Consider the following 21438-nt stretch of genomic DNA (forward strand, 5'->3'; position numbering starts at 1 on the left):
TGAGTCTGAATGAGTGGTAGAAACATTACACGTGATCGTTCTAATTTTATGTGTTGAAAATGCAGAAAAGTTGATTTAAAAAGTTTTTCCAGAGGTGACTGCTTATTTGAAATATTAAAAAAAAAAATGTCTGATTCTCACTTATTTAAAAGTAGAGAAATGACTGTAATGTCACTAAGTACTGTTATATCCTTTACTGGTAGCAGAATTATCTGCCTTAAGAGTATTTAAAGTTTCTTACAACTGATGTCACTCAGTTTCACAAACACATGTGTGTTTCATAATCAGTTCGTTTTCATTTGGTTTGTAAGATGACAGCTTCACAGTCATCAGTAGGTGTTATTGCAAAAGGAGATCTCCCAAACTGTGGTCTCAAGTTACATAACAATAGATAACACATTTATTAAAACTACAATAAATAATAAAAAAAAAAATCTCATTATAATTATTCTTGAAAATCAGTGTGGAAATTAATTTTATATTTTACATGTATTTCATGAATTGCAAATGTTTTGAGAGACTAAGGGAAATTCTCCTTACAAAAGAAATGTACTTTTTAGCTGCAGCTAAAACCAGAACTCCAGCAGGGCTGAGAAGACCACCAGGACAATCTCAGAATGAGTCTTTTGCTTCAAATTGAACCCATCACATGCTAAAGCTGAGGCAGGCATGAAGCGTTTAGCTGGAGGTCAGGCTGATCTTTATCTTGGGAGTGTGTTAGACGTTTCCTTAACGCCAAATGACTCCCGACAAGAACAGATTCCAAAGGTATTGAGAAATGGAGTTCAAATTAAAAGCTTAAGTCCAAAATTGAATGAAAATCCATTCATTCCAACTCCAACCAGTCAAGACGTTCCATCAACTGAATGACTCCTTGTTGAATTCGAATGTTGTCCCACGTGATCGGGCCGAGTTGCACAGCCTGTGGAGAGTCCTGGAGATGCCTTTTGGTCCGCAACAGAAAACCCCAACTCGCTTCCTGAAGCCAAAGAAAAAGGCTTGAAGGTTGAATTATGTCACTTTTTTTTAGGACAAATAAATCAACTCTTCTGCTAAAGCTGCTTCTATACTCACTGTTTGTTTCTTTTTCCAATCTCATCGAGAAGGTGCTTCCACCTGGGTCGACCAACCAGCATCCTCGAAGAAAGCGGGCGAAATCGTTCTTCAGACATGCTCTGAAAAAAAAAAAAAAAGTAAAGCAAAACAAATAGAACAGATTTTTCTTGTCAAGTTGCTTAAAAAATGTTCATATTACTGAAAGAAAGCTACAAGTAGTTAAACTTACAGCTTAAAACAATGATTCTTTAAAGTTTCATTTTGAAGTTAAGCTCTAAAAAGACCAATGTGTCAAAATGACGGCTTCTATAACACTTAACGAATTAATCCTAACCTTTCCCAAAGTATGTCTTAGTCTTTGTATGTTATGTACATTGTCTGCAGCCAATTAGAGGAGCTGAAACCCACTGCTGTGTGACACAGCTTGAATTCATTTGCACAAGATAAAGCTTTGGGCCACATGTCTTTGTCCTCAGCACTGCAGTCCCTTTTTTCTTCCCTTTGCAACCCGACCTCGAGAAGGGTCACACACACCCCCTGTTACAGGTCAAGAGCTCTGTGTCAACACGATGTTGCAAACAAAAGTATTATCTGATTTTCTGTCTTCGTACCTGTTAGAATAAAATTAAACATAAAATTGCTTCTCAAAACTTCAACACATAATCCAGGAGGACAAGAATAATGCTTTTGTTGAAAATAATTCAGTAAAACTAAGCTGTACTTAACCTTTCATTTAGAAACTATTTGTATCTGGTAGGTGCTGTTAGGGTTTCTTTTCAACTCACTCGACCACTGAAACAGCCCATTGTGGGGGGGGGGATTGCAGTCCCATCGGGGAATCGAACCCCTACTGGGTGTAATACACCGTTTGGCCACCAGAGGGGGACGCTGTTTCTCCCCCTCCTGTATAAGGAGAATTGTGAGTGGCAGGAAGAAAACAAAAAGAGACGTGATGAGAAACCAAAACGGTGGACTCGATATTATTTTACAACTCCACCACAACTGTAAAACTTCGAAATTATAAATATATGTTTAATTTTTGAAAATAATCTTAGTAATTTAATATTATTATTTTAAATATTTGTTTTAATTCATTTTAAGTCTCCTCAGTTTTACTCACTAACTTTACTCGTGTGGATGATGTTGATTCTTTTCAAGTTAGCTGATGAAAAAGCTAATTTAGCTTTAGTTAATAATTTGTAATTTCATTGACAGGAAAATATTCAACACAGCATGTGATCTTTTTAAACCGGAACTTTAACAGCAAGAGTAAAATTGACTATTAATCAGTAATAAAAAAAAAACTGACAGTAATTCAGTTATATCTCATTAAGAGAAAGTAAGTTAAAGTCATAGTTTGAGTGAAAGAAGTATGGAAGTTTCTCCGTGCTCCACTGCCCTCTGGTGGGCATTTCAAAAATGCACATTTTAAGAACAAAAATCAATAAAAGTGTCCAACAAAAAAAAAAACTCTTAAATTGTGTTATCTTAAAAGTAAAGTGTGCAACAGTGTGCCATGCTTACGTGAAGGTTGTCCACCTGACTGACATACAGTTTCAGATTAAAGTAGTCCGGTCTGTTCTCCTCCCAAAGCTGGTTAACAAACAAACACGGACACTACTGAATGAAACATAATACTCACTAGTACATTTTCATTATTACATGCCACATGAGAAATATTAGAGTCAGTGCTTTAATATTGTTGTATTCATTTTGGTTTTATGGTGACAAGATGTTGGAATTCACACTCACCACATTTTATTATTATTAATCATATTAATCCAGATTGTCCTCTGCTTTCTACAACCCTTGAAGTTAAATTAATTAAATTATGATGCAGCTGCATTAAAAAAAAAAAAAAAAACAGAAAAAGAGAGTTGGCCCTGACCTTTTGATGAAGGGCACATAGCAGCTCTGCAAACCAGTAGAATGACTGAAGCTCCCTGCAGACCCACACAAAATACAGCCTCTGTAATCTGAAGCCCCTCCAGCCATCACTGGGTGGACCCACCAGAGCAAGAAAGATGGACACATTAACACTTGTGAACATTTGATGTTTGCATCAGATTTTTTTTCCCTCCCCAACAACTCACAGCAGAGCATGCAGTACACACGCAAATGGTGTGACACCAATTCCACCAGCAACACAAAGGCTGACATCGTAGTTGAAGACCTCCTCAGACGGACTTCCAAACGGACCGTCAATGTAAAGCCTAATCATAAACATGGACAATGGTACAAACAAAGTCAGCCAAGAATATTCACTAATATATGGCAAAGGAAATGTTTTAACATCTTTTTATTTAACTTCTAAGAAGCCAGAGTTTCTCATATTCTTTGAGATGTGCCATTTTTAAGGAATCTTTAAAGTGTTTCTTTGGACTTTTGCTACACTTTCATTAAATTCTTTGCTTAGCACTTGTACCTCACAGTGACAGTGTTTTGTCTGCTTAAAAAAAGAGAACTGTAGCAACTACTCAATGTTATCAACATTGATTGCTCTTATTTATAGAAATACATAATTCAAACTGAGTGGGTAGGCCAACAAATTGCCTACACCCTAAATCAAACCAAAGGTGGGTACTACAACCTCTGCACATCTTGCACAACTCAAAGAACGAACGCCACCAGAGGCATGTACGATTAAATCATTTGTACAATGATCTCATTGTGTGCCACTATGTGTCCCTATTTGTCTGTCAATTTGCTGTTCATTCCAATAAATGTCATGACTGGACTGACTGAGGAACAAATAATGGACCATTCCATGCTGACATAAATTATATTTCAAAACAAAAAACACAACATTTTGCAGATTTTTGTCCTATGTGACCAACTACAGCAGCAGGATAGGTTGCACTTTTCGTTGCTCCACTAGCTAGTCAACATATTTGCATAATATTATTTAAACTATTTTTATAATGTATCACGTACAACCCTCCCCCCACCACACACACACACACCCTTACTGTATATATAAACTTTCAACACACAAAGCAAAACACTTATTTTTTTGATCATTAGTGCAGTAAAATACAGAAACATTAAAGTTAATCAATTAATCTCTTCATTCAGCTCTTCCTGAAACATGGTGCATTATGTTCAATACTGGGAGAAGATTTAGGAGTTTGTATGCTGTTGCTTAACATTGATTGGGTATCACCTTCCCCCCAGCCCCCATTTCTTTCCTCACACTCCTGAGATCACATCTGACTCTTTAACTAGACCCCAACAAACGATTAGAAACAGTAGGATGGCTGGCCAACCACATTTCATTCTCACAACCACTGACACTCAAAGAAACCTACTTGGGGTACGCTCTCTGTTGGACCATGGGAAGAATCTCCAAGTCCATCCTTGACTGGGGCAGTAGCTGCTGAGTGAAGCGCTCTGAGGAGGTGAAAGGAGAGGCTGTGTTTTCAACACATCCCGATTTATTGCTCTCCACTTTCTTTACAGCACGTCGTCATGGCATATTAAGGGGCCAACACAAACAAAGCAGCTTCACTTCCTGTCTTCTGGAAGGATGTAGGCCTGGCTGTGAACAGCAGCAAGTGACCCATTTTGAAATTTCAACTCAAGAATCAAAATACGATTCCCTGTAACATTTAATTGAAAGGGTTTGTGACCGTCCCTGATCAAGTTTTCTAGCAGGACAACAAAACCTGCTAGAAAACAATGCTGGGAACAATGCCGAGGCAAACTAAGGTTCCAACATGTGCATATGCATGCACATAAAAGGTCATTTCTCAGAAATGCATCCTCCCTAGAGAAAAGTGGAAATCAGTGGGGGTTACACAAACTAAGCTCCATCCTGTCTGAGTGTGTGTGTACGTGTGTGTGTGCATGCGCGTGTTGCTGTTAGATAGTACCAGTCCAGTCTCCCACAACTCGCAGATGTATGCCAAAAGTTTCCTTGTTCACCGTGGGACACTGTAAGGAGTTAAGGAGGAAGTTACAGTGACAATCACACACTGTCAGATAATGTAAAGTTCAAGACAGCACACACAAAAAAATATATATACAGCTGCCACGTGAGATTTAAATCTGCACACAGTCCAGAAAAAGGCATGCAGAGCAGAGCAGAGCTGCAGCTCTTTTCATTAAATTTAACAATGCACATGCGCGAGCACGCGCAGCCCTATTGTTGGCAGACAGCATTACCAGCCTCAGGGGTCTGTCTGCTCTCTGTCAGAGGGAGTCTCTAACCTCCTGCTCAAGCACCCTGCCGCACCAATGCAGGTATTCATATTCACTGAGCCTTTCCACGTTTTGTCATTTTATAAAACCTACAAAACCTACTATGTATTTTAGTGGGATTTTATGTGGCATGTTACAATCATCGCATCTGAAGATCAAAATCTTTGTCAAATCTTTTCCGCAAAAATCGTTCCAGCTCAGCCAGTTTCAAACTTTATCCTGAACTTATGTTATGTTTCTCTTGTGCAATGCAGAGCAAATCTAAAATATCAACAAACAGAGCGAAACATAATATTCCTGAGCAACCCTGCTCCCAATCGAGAGTCACAGCTCGACAAGGCGGGTGGAACCATGGCTGAGACCAAAATGCTTGTTCTTTGTGAAGAAACGGAAAGATTAGGTACCTGTGAAAACAAGATCTATGCAGACATGTCTGTGGGCTGCTGTCACGAGTGAGGAATGCATCAGGGTTAGTTGGTCTTACCTTTGTCAATGTGAAGGGGTGGTTCTCAAATGAAGATACACTTGGACAGTTAAGAACAATGTACTGGAGAAAAAAGATTAGGATAAAGAGGGAGCGGGTGAAATGTAAGCTACAGGTGGGAGACGCAGAGATAATACATAAGATACGTCACAGTAACAATTAAAAGAAATGATTGAATGAATCAAATGGAAACATATCTGAGAAGCAACAAAAGCAAACATCTAGTCTCACCTGTCCTGGTCGAGCTTTGAAGTCCTTCTTCAGCATGCGCAATTCTATCACATCACAAGGATGCCTGATTACGGTCACTATGGTAACAGGGGCGCTACTTCGGATGCAACGGTATAAACGTTCAACGCAGTAGAGACAGAGGGGACCAGACACCCAGAGCCAAGTCTGTACACAAAAACACACACACACATATAATGACACTTTACTGCAGGCAAGTACAGCAGTATTAAGCAACGAAACTAAACTTATAGTAATAACATTTTCTTTCTCATTTTAATAACCCTGTTTTACAACCGATGATATAAATTTTGATTTTCTTCTACCTCACTGTCTGCAACATGCTTATTATGATACATAACCCCAATAACAGATGGGGGGGTGGATATTTTGAATTCCCTAAAACAGGATTCTTTAGAGTAGCTAGCAACTATCAGTATCTTCCCTGCACCCTACACACTTGCTTTCAGCTCACCACTAAAAGTTGAGCTAACAGCTAGCCAGAGAGTGTTATTTCCAAACCAAACGTATGAAAACTTAAAAAGGTGGATCCCAGTTGTTGTCTTAAGAAGAATTTTGGCCATAGAATGGGTTTTGAGACTATCCACAAAATTCAAATTTAACTTCAAAATACTGCTAAAAGTACGTTTTGGCCCATAAATGACTAAATGGCAGTCATAAAATTTCGATAAGTAACCATCATCCTGACTATGTTTGCATCGCATTTAATGAACTTCAACAATTTGTCTCCTTTATTTCTGTCCCTGTTGTTTTAAGTAGTTTCTCCTTGTTACAGGTAGACATTATAGTTTCAAACAAGGTGGATGTGGTCATGAAATAACTAAGTGAAATACAAAGTGCTTCTCTGTTGAGTTGCCTAACACAGTAATTGCTCACAGCTTAAGTAAAGCCAGGGAGTACATTCAACTTTACAGGGGGATTTTATGGTTGCCCAGCAACCACAGGCAAAAGCATAATCACACACGCACAAACAGGCGTCGATGTACAGCGCTCCTCCCCCTCACACCTCTAATAAATGGGACCGGCACCCTCCAACTCTCAGAGCACATGCGGAGCTCTCAAGCATTTACACACAGACCTGGGGGTAGTGAGGTTCAAAATGAGCATCCTCTTTACAGCTGCTATCGTCATCTTCTAGCTGTTCCAGATCATCGACATGTTGCTCTGCGCTGCTCTGATTGGGCCTGAGGCAGCCAGGTGGGTGGGCCTCGATGTTGCTCTGATACTTCAGCACTCCACTGGTGTCGGGCAGAGAAGAGCATAGGTGATTTTTGGTTCACTAACACAAGAAAGTCTCTACATAGCAGAGGGGAAGAAAAAAAAAACACAGACAGCAGCATCCTCCTAAAGCATTCATAGCTCTTGAGCTTTTTCACAATTTGCTATAAACTACAATTGTGAGAGACCAATAAGAAGTAGAACATAAATATGAAGTGAACAAATAATATATGATCTGAAAATTGTAATGTGTAAGATACTATGAATGAGAAATGAGGAACAAATATTGACTCCTGAAATGTGTTAAAAAATGATCAAAAGAATGAAAAAGACAAGGCACAAAATTCAAAAGGTACAATCTGGATATGATGGAAATGTTAAATAAACTGCCTTCAAAAATGACTTCAAACGAAAACTCCAGATATTTGATTCTGAAAAAAAAATAACAGAATTAAAATAAGAAGAGACAAAAACTATAACATGGTTTAGGTTTAAGCTGTAGAAGGCTGTCCAAAATATTTCCTGACATTTTTGTCATCTAGAGCAGACAAAAAAAAACAACAAAAAAAAAAAAAACTGTTCCAACATTGTGGGAAAAAAAATCTCAAATAATAAGAGAACAGAAACAGAAACTCTCATTCTTTCGGTGTTGCTTACCCGACCATGTGCATCATCAGAATGATGTAGAAGATAATGAAGAGGTTGTGTGTGTACCAGAAGATCTCATATTTGGACACCCTGAAACAGACAAAAGAGCAAAGTAACTTCAAAAAATCATATTTTTTACTAGTGCATTCTCTGATTTATTGGTGTTGTACTAAAAATAAATAAATAAAGAAATACAGATTTAACTACACCTGTTCAGGAATCAAGGAATCTCATTATCGAGATCTAACTCAAAATATTAACATTTTACATAAAATAAGTGAATCCTTCTATATATATTTCTTTTTTTTTACCAGGGTTTAAGAAATCCACTGTTTGAATTTGACTATTACTGAAACAATTTGCAAAAATTCAGATCTTTGACGCTTTGTACTAGAAAAATAACTGAAATCAAACAGATGTCTGTAAATAAGTTAGAGGATTTTCCAAGTGTGCTTTTCGTCAGACTGTTTTTGTCAGAGATTGCCCTGAAGTCTAAAGTATAAAACAAAAATGTTCAAAAGAATCTGACTTAACAGGTAACAATAAATCTTGGGTTTTTAACCCACAACCTTGAGTTTTTTGTACTGTAGAACATCTTAATATAAAGCCACATGTAAACAGATATGGTTTATAGAATGCTACGAAATGCAAAAATAAATCCTTCTCACAACACTCAGTCTCTCAGTTGTCTAATATGGCTAGATGCATTTAGGAAACTATTATTCACTATATCAAGTTGTTTATTAAAGTTTGTCCTTTTGCAATAGGAGCATTAAGGTAAATATATGATCTTCCCCAGCATAGAGCTGGTATTGCTGGCTGGGCCTTTTCTAATGACATCAAACAAACGTGGAGAAGACGGAGAACTTGGTTGCTTATATGAAAACTATAAAACCCGGAATAATGGAGACGGTTTGGATGTCTGCTGATGTTACGATGTCTCTGTGACTCGTTGTTTGGGTTTCTCTTCAGTGTGCAGCAGCCATCGACCCAACGCTCCAACCAGTTTGCCAGGCTCTTATCTACAGCCTTGCACAGTCTGGAAAAGTCCCTTATTGTCTATTCACTTACTGAAATGAGCATGAAGCCCCACAAACACACATTCACACAGTGTCCTCCTCACACACAGAGGACGACCCACAGTGACCTGAGTAATGACAGGGCAGTGGGGTCCATCAGCATGTCAGCATGTCCATCATCCGTGGTGCAAGACCAGCCAACCGCTTTGGCACAGAGCAGACATAACTAACATTCAGACAAAATAAAACTGATTTGCACTTTTAGAGATGCATCGAGAAATCGTCAGATCTTCAGAATCTGATCATTTTGTTTTTGTCTGGCCTCATCGTTGGTAACGCAGTCTTCTGTCTGACTGATAGGAACATTTTCACTTTGAGTTGTTTTGATCTGCTGATGTTGGCTACAGTTGTTAAATCAGAAACCTTCATAAAACTCTCTGACTAATAATATGATCCAGACATAATTAAATAGCTTGTTTGTTTGCATTTTGAATTTTCAAAAAAAAAAAAAAAAAACTTGCATTCCTCTTCTTTTGGTACACAAGAATCATCTCTGATAACTACAGAAATTATGATTTAGTTCAGCATACCGAACGCAGTGGGAGGAGGATATGAGCATCAGCAGGAGGATAAGGACCAGCAGGACACCGGTGACGCCCGGGACTGAACAGAACCGTCATGTTACACAGAGGAGACAAAACAAAAGACGTTAACATCCTGCCATCTGTAACAAGAACTGTCTTGTTTGCTTCGGCTAGCTTTATATGCTAAAGCAAACAATTATCTGATTGCTAACATGAATCTAAATGTGATGGTAACAGTTTAATTCAGTTGCATTTAGGATATCCTGTTGATATTTCTATCACATTAAGTCCACCTGTGCTTGGCCAAAGTCTTATTTGAACCCAAACGGTTTTAGCGTCGATTCTCCATAAAGCCTCAATCCTTCAATTTAAAATGCTCAAGTACAAAACTATTCATACCCCTTTCAGTTTTAGGTTTCAAATAATCTTTTAATTCTACCGACTCACTTGTTTTGACCAGAAGTAATGTTGACATTGACCTTTGGTTGTAGTTTGGCAATGGGAGCGAACGAACGAAGCCATTCAGTCTGTTTTGGCAAAGCTAACAATTATTGAGCAACTAAAGTCAGAGCAACAGGAATGTATAAGACATTTTATAGAAGAAATATTTTATTTCCGGCGTTTGGATTGTCCTGCACATAAAAGTACCAAAGAACACGGTAAAATCATATAATGAAACCCCATAAGAATAAAAGAAAAACACAGAAAGTAGAAGAGAGAGAGACAAAAGCACCTTGACATTGGGTGGCAAACTTTAAGACAAAGAGTTGTTCTTCTTACTTGTTGTTAAAATGATCCACTTGGGGTCCTGGGAATTAAACAAAAAAAGAAAGAGGTCGGTAGTCTTCATCATTCTGTTATCTACATTAATGCTTGTGCTAGCCACCTTGAATTACAACAGAGCGACGTCAGCACTTTGAGGAGAAAACAGTCTGCAGACTCGATGTCAGAGTTAAATTGTCTTTCCCTGTGTGCAAGTTAAACTGGGTAGACTTCAAGTAAAACAATAAAAACAACATCAAATTGGCTTTGATAAACATGTAGTAAGTAAATTAGACTTAATTAGAGGAGGAAGCTTTAACTCACCAATTTCAATTTAAACTTACTTGGAAATATTCATTACCTAATTATTATAAATAATATTTTTCCAAGATGTGCCACCCTTAAATAGGGTAACAAGTTCTGTAGCATTATCTTGATTCATTGATAACATATGTAAATGTCATGCTGAGGCACATCTGTTTTCAGATTTGATGCTGCAACGCATGCAAGTTAAGATGCACGATGAGTAAATCGCTGGCAATTTTTGGGAGGAGGGAAGGGGGTAGTTGTTTTTTTTTCCCTCTAATGTTTCCAGTGCTTGAACTAGGGCCAAATTTGTCAAAGGAGGTTAAAAATCTACCCCAAAAATTGCAGCTAGAGGATTTTTGTGTCTTCAGATTGCAGCAGCACTCCTGCACAAAAAAACCTAATCTGTATCAGGAGTGTAATCTACCTGATTGGGCCCAGTTTTCTCACCTCACGAGGGAAACACGGAAAAACAGCACAAGTGGATAAAAAGGTTTAGAAAAGTTATGTTTCCAGAGAAAAAAATGTTCAGGAACCAGAAGTTCTTTTTTGTCGTTCTAAAAAATATTGGCAGTAAAATCTTTAACAATCTCACATGGCAGTAAATTAGAGACTTTTTTTTTTTTTTTTTTTCAAAAATACTGAGTGGGGCACAGCTGTTATCCATTTTCAAATGATGATGGAGAAAAACCTCTGATGTGTTCTGATGCAAACCACTGCCACATTTTGATAAATGGATTTATTGTTAGGACTATATATATATATATATATATATATATATATATATATATATATATATATATATATATATATATATATATATATATAGAAGATAGAATAAAATATATTTTGATTTTACCTACAGCCCGTAAAAAAGAAATTGACATCACCCAGGAATTGATAACAAGTAAAAAAAAAAAACAGTGTTTGCTAACTGCTCAACAAATGTCCTATTGCAGCATCTCCACATTTATAACTCTACCTCTCCTCTGTAGCGAGCCAAGTTGAGAGCAGGAAAGTCATCTGAGTACCTCGAACTGAAGTTCACCACGTTTACCATGTGGGCCGAAACGTGCACAACTGCAGATGAAGAGAAAACATATTTTTTAGTGATGGGACTAAAAGTCGCACATGTAGGATTATTTTTTTTTTCCCCTCTTCAAAACTCAATCAAAGGAACTGCCGGAGGTCCACTCAGCAAAAAGGCAGAGCAGCTCAAACACACACAGGCTAAGTACGCAGCCATTGAGCAGCTGATGGAGTTAGAGACTGTAATCATGACACACAAGGGCCCTTTTCCTCTCCCCTATATCCTCTCCCACTCCCACTGTCTTCCACTCCCTCTTTCTGTCTGTTCTCACAGTTCGTCTCTCCTCCGTCCTGCTGACTCTCTGTCCGCAATGTCATTTGTCAACTGAGAATACAGAGCTTATATGAATGTGAGTGTTATTATAAGTGAAGAGATACATGGTTTTGATTGAGGGAAAAGCTTACAGATGATGTAACAGCAGAAAAAAAAAAGAAAAGAAAAGAAAGGAAAAAAACAGATTAATTGTTTTGAAGCATCAATTGTTAGCTGTTGGTCAAAGGTCAATTATCCAGACGGAAACATTCAGTACTGCACAGCTCGTGTGACTCATTTACTGACTTCTAAGTTGGGCTGCATGATGGCAGGAAACGTGTAATTGTGATCCTACTGCTGAATATTTCCACGATGACGTCAAATCTTGATTACCAGTATGTCTGTGGCTCTTTTCTTTCTTTACTTTCTTGTCCTCACCAAACTTTGTGAGCTTTAGCATCAACCACCACTATAAAAAATATATAGGACTAAATATATTATTTTGTTAACTTGATATATTGTGCAGCTCTTCTTCTCACTGTGGGACTGATATTTTTGGTAATTAAATAAATTGTTATTAATATCACTTTTAAATGTTGTGATTAAAGTGAAATTCTCCTTTGCAGGTATGTTTATGATCTAAGAGTAAGTCACAACATTCAAAGACCCTGTAATGGTACTTTGCTTAAATTTATACGCCTGAACTAGAAATTCCAACCATTTTCATTTTTCTTATGTTGAGAAATAAAAGTTACTGAATGCATATCAGCAACACCATTCTCAGCTGTCAGGCATATGTGTAAACACAGCATGAAAAGTAATAAATATCTTTGTGCGTCAGTTGCAATCAATGGTGCAACTGCACTGCTCAACAGAATGCAAATAGCTTAGCGAACAGAAACACAGCAATCATGGAACCACATAATTAAAGTAAGTAACAATTAGGAGTTTTAATAACAATTTTAAATGTTTTGGGTTTGAAAACATAATCAATTAGTTTGTCATTATCACCACATAATCACTAATCACAGTTTTCTTCCATGATATTGACATTTGTTAATTAACTCAGTAATTACTTTAATTACTGTACTTAAAAAACTGCCAGTAATTTATGTTGGTGTGTGATTGTTTTAACTGCAAAGCTGTTTTTATTATTATTATTATTGCTTATATACTAATTATGTACTTCAGAGACTAATTTGTCATTTCAGTGACCTACATCTACATCACATGTGTTACGAGATAATCTGTGAAAAGATGGAGCTCCTGCACCTCCTCTAAGCGCTACTATCTGAAGAAATGCACCACTTCCAATCACAATCAATCAGAGCTATGAGTTAGGTCTTAGTGCTGTCAATCAACCTTGTGTACCAGCTGCTCAATGTGCAACTGGTGGAGAAACAACTCACCATTACAGCGAAACTGTTTATCCACCATCATGCTATCTAGTCTGGTAAGCTCTACTGTCGGAAAGAGTAGCAGAGAACAAGAGGGGGAGCAGCACGTATATGAGCATGCTTGACAGCACTAAGATCCTCCTCCTGGCTCTGATTGGTTGTTAGCACTGGAAGCACTTGCAGAGGACAGAGGAGCTCAATTTTTTTTTCACAAAATATCTGTGTCATACTGTGATGACAAAATGACAATTTTAACAAATGTTAAAAATACTTTTTATAACAGTTAAACACTGCATCTTTGAGGAAAAGCATCTTTCTAAATTTAGTCAGATTTACCAAATTTGCTGTACTTTTTCACTATGACTCCAGAGAACTGTGTCAGCTTTGGGTTGAACCCCTTAAAATGCTCTCCTTCATAAATCAAGCTCCCCATGTTTACTTCCAGTTTGGCGACGGCGGGTCACTCCACCCAACCGCTTGCCGAAATCGATTTAAGCTTGAGTGAGCATGAAGAATGTGCAATCCACACGTATCTTTTCGACTTCACAATTCCAACATAAAGCCTATAAAGTGGGTGAATGGGTTTAAAAGATCTGCCGTCTTTACCAATCAGACTGCATCTGCAAAAGAAGGGCATATGTAAAACACTCTGGAGGCTACATGTTGGAGCACAAGGTCTGATTCTGATTAAAATATTTCTCACATGAATCACCCACTTTCAGGGAAGTGTAATACATCATGTTGGAGGCGAGAATGAAGTTTGTTCACTTCTAAGTAATTATGTCCATTTCACTGTTTTTTGACATGTTTTCAGTTCCTTATGCCAGGCTTATGTTTTTAGTCTAGTAATATAAGCAGAAATTGTCCAATACCAGAGTAGAAATTTTGCAGTTTGCCTTTATTAACTCAATAATCGTTAAGTTATAAATTATTTTACAATTATGAAGAATTGTGTCATATCCATTATATTTTGCGCAGGAAGAAAGCTGTATTCTGCCTCCTTGATAACAATGATCTACCAAAATCAAAGAGTCTTCAGTCAACAGATGTTTAAACAAAATCAAGACAGCAGAGGAAACCCTCACAGCATGCAGCTTTAAACACAAAATGTTGCATTTAGTTACTGTTTATACCTAAGATGTAGTTAAATTAATGCCAGACAGCTTCTCAAAAAAAAAAAAAAAACCCTGCAGCAAAACACGGATGAGTCAGAGGAAGAAGTCTGAAAAACCTGCGTCCTGGTAAATGCAAAGCTGTCTGAGGCTCACACGATGTCATAAGAGCAGAGAAAAAATACAAACACGGGCTGATGAAACAGGCGAAATAATCTCCAAGATGGTTTACCAGGAATGCAAAACCACTATGGATCAATGTATCCACACTTTACATCCGCACAGAGCGTAGCAGAGATGCATAAAGGAATGAAGGAAAGCTCACTGGGGTGATAAAGAGCGGGCTTTTTACCTGAGAAGAGGCAGACAGCGATGCCACACGCAACATGAAAGGTCTTGCTCTTGTCCAGCAGCCGGCGCGTTTTCCTGCTCGATACCTGCATGATTGTGCAACACAGACAAAAATCACTGTATCAAGAAAACAGGACTGTTGTACGATGAGGCGCAGATCTAATATTTACCAGGAAACTTGTTGTGCTTTAGAAACCAAATGCAATTTCAGTTTTGAATTTGTTCCCCTTGTGACTGGAGTCATTCATCTCCTGCGTGAGTCTTACCACGTGCGTTCCGCGTATGAAGGTGAGCACAGAGCGGCACATGGTCAGCAGCAGCAAGCTGCAGTTCAGGTTCAGCACAGACGCGGACGCTCGACTGATGCACACGCCGACCTCAGGGGGAGACACACACAAGCAATCACGGTCAGACAAACAGGGCTTATGTAATTAAGGGCAGCTGAGAGCCTGAGGCATGACTTCAACACAGAGGTTTACAGCAAACCACCTTTGTCTTTCACAATGTGGATGTCTGAGCCCACTAATAATTAGGTTGTGAATCAGCTGAGACCACAATGGTACAAATAAGTAACTCCAGGACTAAGACACAAGTAAGGAGGTTTGGTGGTAAGTCCAAGTTTGTCTCGTAAAGACAGAAATTATAGAAATTAGATTTTTTGTTGCTGTTGTTGTTCCGCCATCAGATTATAAACACAAACTGAAATTTGACTCTGTTATGTACCAACAGAATGTAGTGATGCAAATATACATTGGGGGGCGGGGGGGGGTTAGAAATAAAACTCAATGTGCATTTGTATTAGGCTTCCCTGACTCAATACTTAGCAAAAGATCTTTTACAAAGATCAGTTTTGTTTGTCTATTTTCCTTTGCAAAAAATAGCTTCTATGAAGATTTTGGCAAACAATGACACATATTCTGAATTAGGCTTTGACTTAATGGACACGTCACTGTTGCTCTTGCTGTACATTTGGGGTTGTTATCCTGCATACGCACAAGCTGTTTTTTTCCCCCAACTCTTTCCTGAAGGCCAGCTTTAGAGAGCATGCAACTAATAGCTGTCATTTCATCAGATCCACACAGCTGTGTATCTCTGCAGCTCCTCCAGAGTTACCATTGCATTACTCAGATTAGTTTCTGAGTAATGCCCCCGCTTGGTCCGCCTGTCAGTTTAGGTGGAAGGACGCATCTTAGCGCATTTACAATTGTGCCATACTCCTCCCATTTTTAGATGATAGATTGAGCAGTGCTCTGAGAAATGCTCCAGGACTGGCATTTCAATAACGTAGAACTGTTCCAAACATCACGACTATTGGTTGTACTGATGGTGCTTGTCCTTCACAGAACAGCTGCATTTGTAACGACATAAAACTACACACAAGAGAAGGTTGAATTCTGAAGGCAACAGGTGAACTTGATTTTATTTTCAATACATCTGCCAATGCAAATGCCCGCCAAGATGCTCAACAAAGAAAAAAAATTTTTTTCTTCCAGCTTATAATTACACCCTACTTTGTGCTTGGGCATAACAAGAAAAATCCAAATAAAATACAAGGGGTAAACATAATTTTGCAGGGCGCTGTATCCACATCCTTCAGGTCCAAGCATACAGATTTTACAGTAACTCATCTATTTTTTGGAGGTTAAATGAGGCGCAACATCTCAGAACACCAACATGTGACGAAACGCGGGGAAACACAGCTGGAGTAATGTGTGAGCAAGGCGGATGATCTGACTGAATACGTCTCAGTCTGCAGCTCAATAATCAAATTAAAGTCAGAAACGCTGAGCGCACTCTAGCATCTCATCAACTCAGCACATTTGCTGGGAGCTTTGTGCTCTGCAGGTGCTGCCACTTCTGGTTATCTCTGACTTTCCTGAAGAGTGTGTGGAGAGCAAGATGAAGCTGTGAAGATCAAAGAAAACAAGAACACGAGACTGGAATCCATCCTGTGAAGATGCTCTGGTCTAAGACATCCAACAAAGTCAAGGAGGTTTGCTTAAAAAAAAAAAAAAAAAAGAAAAACAGATGAAGGCACAACCAGAGCTCTAATCTGCAGCCTATCGAGGAAAAGTTTGGTGGTAAAGAAAAGGACAAGTCGGACATGAAGAATCACAACTGTCTGCACAGCTGACTGAAGTCGGTGTTGAAATGTAAGAATGATGAGGAGAACAGAGCAACGCTTGAACCTAAATATAACCTAAGGGTAACCTCAGCAAACTCTATTCTGATCCTTTAATTCTTAAAAACTTCATACGCATACACACACACACACACACACACACACACCCATACACAAACAGATGCACACACACAATCTCTCTTCAGAGCCTCTTAAAGAAAGGCAGCTGATGTCAAGACGGAGATCCGATACCCTCCTTTCTGACACCCCATACAGTCCTGCCAAGCAGGTGAATAAGATAAGAGGCTATTTGAAGTATTATTGCTCTGGAAACACATCGCACTCGCTCTCGTACTCATGCACATAAAGACAGACATAAACTTAAGCCCTCCGGTGAGGCATTCAGTGGAACAAGCGGCGTGCCCACACTTGCCCCTTTCCTCCCCTTTTGCCTCCCACTGTACAGGCAGTGCAATAGTTCACACATGCTGCTTGCTGCTATTTCTCATTGCTTCTGGTTGCTCTGAGGGCACGCACTTTACTCTGTGTAGGTTTTCTACAACTTTGCTGCCTTTTCTGGTGGTTTGAAAACTGACATTTACAAATGCGGTGTATTTACCGTTTCTCGTTAGCAACATTGCCCTTTCAGAGGATCCGGTCTTAGCGCAAATATTACCGGTTGTAAAATACACGCAAAAACGAAATTGTTAATTCAGTTCTTGTTTCATGAGAAATAAATGGATGCAAACTAAAGTCACACTAGGTACATACAGGGTTTATCTGTAAGTAGTTCTAAAACCTTCCGCACCTCATGTTTTAACAACACTTTGAGATGCACAGTGCTGGTTTTTCCCTAAATGCAAAATTTTGCCTATATACCAAACTCGGTCTCATCAGACAGCTTCCACATGTTTACCGTGTTTCCATTTGATAACTTTTTAGTTTCTCCTTGTTTACAAAGGACAGATTTACAGTGTACTACGAACTGTCGTCCTGTCAACAGATTCGCCCCCCCCCCCAGAGCTTTAAACCCCGCAGCTCCTCCAGAGTAACCACAGATGTCCTGACTGCTTCTCTGAATAATGTTCACCTTGGTCAGCCGGTCAGTTGAGGTGGAAAGTGTAAATAGCTATAATGACTCTTGTTTCAAAGATCTTTCAGACTTGTTACTCAATAAAAGCTCTCTCCATTGCTTGGCAGTAGCAGTGGTTCACCACAAAGGCTTCCACAAGCACAAATACGCATACTTCTGTAGCGAAAAAGACAAGAATCTTAGTTGCCAAATGAGTTTTTAAAAGATTTGATGAACTTTTAAAAAGATCATTTTTAAAATCTTGTGTACTACCCGCCACAATATGTCACAGGCATAAAACAGTACGTTTCTCACCCCCAGCATCTTGTAGAGGTAGTGGTACTGCTGCCCCGTTGAGAACAGCAGGAAAGTGTTCAGGAACAACCAGGCGTTTGCTCCCAGCCACAGCATCTATACAACAGGCACACACAGAAATAAAATACAATTAACACAGAGTTTATACTTACAGCAATCTCAAATTCACTTCCAGAAAGAAAATGATGATGGCAACGGTTCTTAAAAACTACTCGTCCTTACTTTTTACCTCAATGATGATGTAAATTTATGTGACAAGTAAAGGACACATGATTAACAACAATCTCTATGGTTTGTCCACCAGCGGGACATTCCCTAAAAAACATCTAAAACATCTAAAAAGTGAACATCAGTGATGTCAATCAAAAGATAAGCAGAAGAATAGACATAAACCAAGGAGGGGGGGGGGGGGGTTAGTTTTAAGTTTTGTCCCAAAAGTTCCCCCACCAGGACCAAGTGCTTCCCTCCCTCGTTGGCGACCCAGCTCCGCAGGGACACAGCCATGGTGCCTTCAGGGTCTCCGCCGCTGCCTGCTGGAGCTGCCCCAGGTTTTCACAAACGCTCCGGTCCGGTCAAGAGGTCGGAGTTCGGTCCTCCCTGCAGCTCTTGTCTGTGTCTGTCTAACCGGTGTCTGCTCCGATACGTACAGTCCGTACTCCCCCTCCCTGCTCTGAACGCGTTTTGACTTTTCATCCCCCTCTCTCTAAAAAAAAAAAAAAAAAAACCTCCAGCGGTTGAAACCCCACGCTACCGCCTCTGTACTTGCACCATAATCTCAGTTTATCTTTCTGCTCGACTGACGTACAGAAGCCTGAACAATAAAGATTAGAGAATTAAAATGACAAAACTACTAAATTCAGAAAATGACAAAGTTAAATCAGCAGGGCAGAACAATGAACATCGCTTCATTGCTCCTCGCCTCTTCTTTCCGCCACGAGAGGGAGCCACAGACCAAAATGTCTAAGTGAAGCTTTTTCTTTTTTTTTTTTTTTTTTTTTAGGTTTAGTTAGAAGTGGCTTGTGCATTGTGTTTCGTTTTTGTTAATGTTTTCATTGTTAAATATCCATCCATCCATTTTCTGTACAACCTCGTGAGGTAGGGAGGGTTGCTGGTGCCTGCCTCCAGCTATCGTTCTGGGCGAGAGGCGGGGTCACCCTGGACAGGTCGCCAGTCTGTCGCAGGGCAACACAGAGACACACAGGACAAATAACCATGCACACACACTTTCACCTACGGACAATTTAGAGAGGCCAATTAACCTCACAGTCATGTTTTTGGACTGTGGGAGGAAGCCGGAGTACCCGGAGAAAACCCACGTATGTACAGGGAGAACATGCAAAATCCATGCAGAAAGACCCCGGGCTGGGAATCGAACCCAGAACCTTGTTGCTGCAAGGCAACAGCTCTATTGTTAAATATACCTATTTAATTTCAAACATACATTATTAATGGAGGTGCCATGTTCGGGACCTCCAACTAACATGGCCCCTTACTGGTTGGGGGCACCGGGTAGTTTCATACTGTGGTAAATCTGCTTCTGCCTATTGGTAACTTAAAAACACATGGCACTTTGTGAATGAGATACAGAGACAACATTATGGATAACAATTGCTATTGCATCATAAATCAGATTGCAACAAAGATATTTATTTATTTATTTATTTATTTATTTATGTACAGTTTTGGCCATATTAACATGCATCATGGACATGAAGTCCATATTGATTCAACCTTCCATTTGGAGTAGGGAACAAACTGTTCCTGCTCTGATGAATCGCAGAGAAAAGTGATTAGAACAGGATAGACCATAATCTTTCCTCCCCATCTTAAAGTCCTTGAGACATGCACCCTGTAGGGAGGACAGGTAGCACAGATTATGAGATTAGTATCGTTGTTCGGTGAGAAAAGACAGGTGTGTCCAAACATCTATCTACTTACAGGTTAGGTGAAGCTGATTGATACTATATAGGTAATCCTTTACCTTCATTGCTCCACCACCTTTCCAACAACACTTGCAATATTACACAGCTGAATGTTTTTCCTGTCTGACCATAAAACTATATCTTCTGCAGACATTTGACTTGTCCATGCGACTATCTAAACTCTAACTGAGCTTGAAGACTTCAGTATAGAAGCAGGAGCTTCTTTCTTAGTCGGGAGCCTCTCAGTCTATTTTGATGTCAAACAAAAATGACAGTAGGGGATCATTAGATCACCATTGCCAAGGATAGAGGACATCAGTCCATCTGGACAAATGATCCAAGAGCGTACTAAGAGACCTTTCACACCCAGGACATGCCTACTCCCTCACTATCCTCCCATCAGGCAGCATGACAACACACAGAGTTTGTACAAAGCAGCTCAGGATCAGCTTCTTCTCTCATGCTGTGGGCAGCTTGCTAAAACAACCACCCTGAAAACAGGGTGGGAAGCACAGGGGTCACAAATGAGGAGTTTAAGAACCGTGGATGACATGAAACTTAACTGTATGGCCTGAACACACCATATAGTTCTTAATTATTTAGCGTTATCACGGATTTTATTTCTATTTTTAACTGGATTCTTTTTCTTTTCAATAGCATTTTATCACAAATATGAATATTTGAACAGGGGGTTTCTTTTCTTATTGCCAAATCTAAGTAGTTCTTGCTCTTTTGTATTGATGTTTTTAATGTATTTAACTCTTATGTGAGATGCCAATATAACTTAACTTATAATATAAGTTGTCATAATATAATATGTCAACTTGCCTTTCCATCAGTCAGTCATTTTTTTTTTTCCAAAACTGCCCTGAATTGGTAAATCATTGGTTATTCATTGGTTAGATCAACCAATGAACAACCAGTCTGACAATGGAAGGACATGGATTTGGACAAGGACAACAGCCAGCATGAAGAGGAAGAGGAGTGAGGTTGTGATGAAGGAATGGATAATGATTTGTGACCCACAACAAGATGCTGATGGACTTCTTTTCACTCTACTCCTCATTATTTAACCCCGTTCGCTAAATTATCTCAGTACGAAGAAGGAAAGCAGGAAGATTGCACTGTAATTTCTACAGCACTGCATGTACACATTGTTGTTTTTTTACGTTGTCCTCTGCAGTGTTGTCTGTTCCTTTCTGTATCACAATTACATGCGAAACATTGTAATTTGCCAACAAATTACATTGAAAGAGTTTATATGAATCTTGTCTACTTG

The 21438-nt window shown here is 39.1% G+C and overlaps 1 protein-coding gene across 2 annotated transcripts; it reads right to left on the minus strand.

Annotated features, from left to right (window-relative positions):
• Window positions 1-445: 445 nt before the first annotated feature.
• Window positions 446-19141, minus strand: nox4 (NADPH oxidase 4). Of its 2 annotated transcripts, XM_015051002.1 has the most exons (19): window positions 18685-19141; window positions 18238-18333; window positions 14995-15105; window positions 14730-14814; window positions 11509-11606; window positions 10239-10266; window positions 9465-9537; window positions 7865-7945; window positions 7068-7227; window positions 5972-6136; window positions 5741-5803; window positions 4929-4989; window positions 4365-4446; window positions 3150-3269; window positions 2945-3053; window positions 2581-2649; window positions 1075-1175; window positions 843-979; window positions 446-746 (listed from the first exon to the last, which is right to left on the minus strand). In XM_015051002.1, exons 1-18 carry the CDS (start codon window positions 18739-18741, stop codon window positions 859-861), a joined length of 1680 nt encoding a protein of 559 aa, XP_014906488.1. In that variant the 5' UTR covers window positions 18742-19141; the 3' UTR covers window positions 446-746; window positions 843-858. The 2 variants fall into 2 exon arrangements, with proteins under 2 accessions (XP_014906488.1, XP_014906487.1); XM_015051001.1 differs by having other exon boundaries at window positions 448-979; window positions 18685-19140.
• Window positions 19142-21438: the final 2297 nt, after the last annotated feature.

This window comes from Poecilia latipinna, unplaced genomic scaffold (assembly GCF_001443285.1).
Source record: "Poecilia latipinna isolate Pla-1442-1.1 unplaced genomic scaffold, P_latipinna-1.0 Scaffold1023, whole genome shotgun sequence".
Classification (NCBI taxonomy): Eukaryota; Metazoa; Chordata; class Actinopteri; order Cyprinodontiformes; family Poeciliidae; genus Poecilia; species Poecilia latipinna.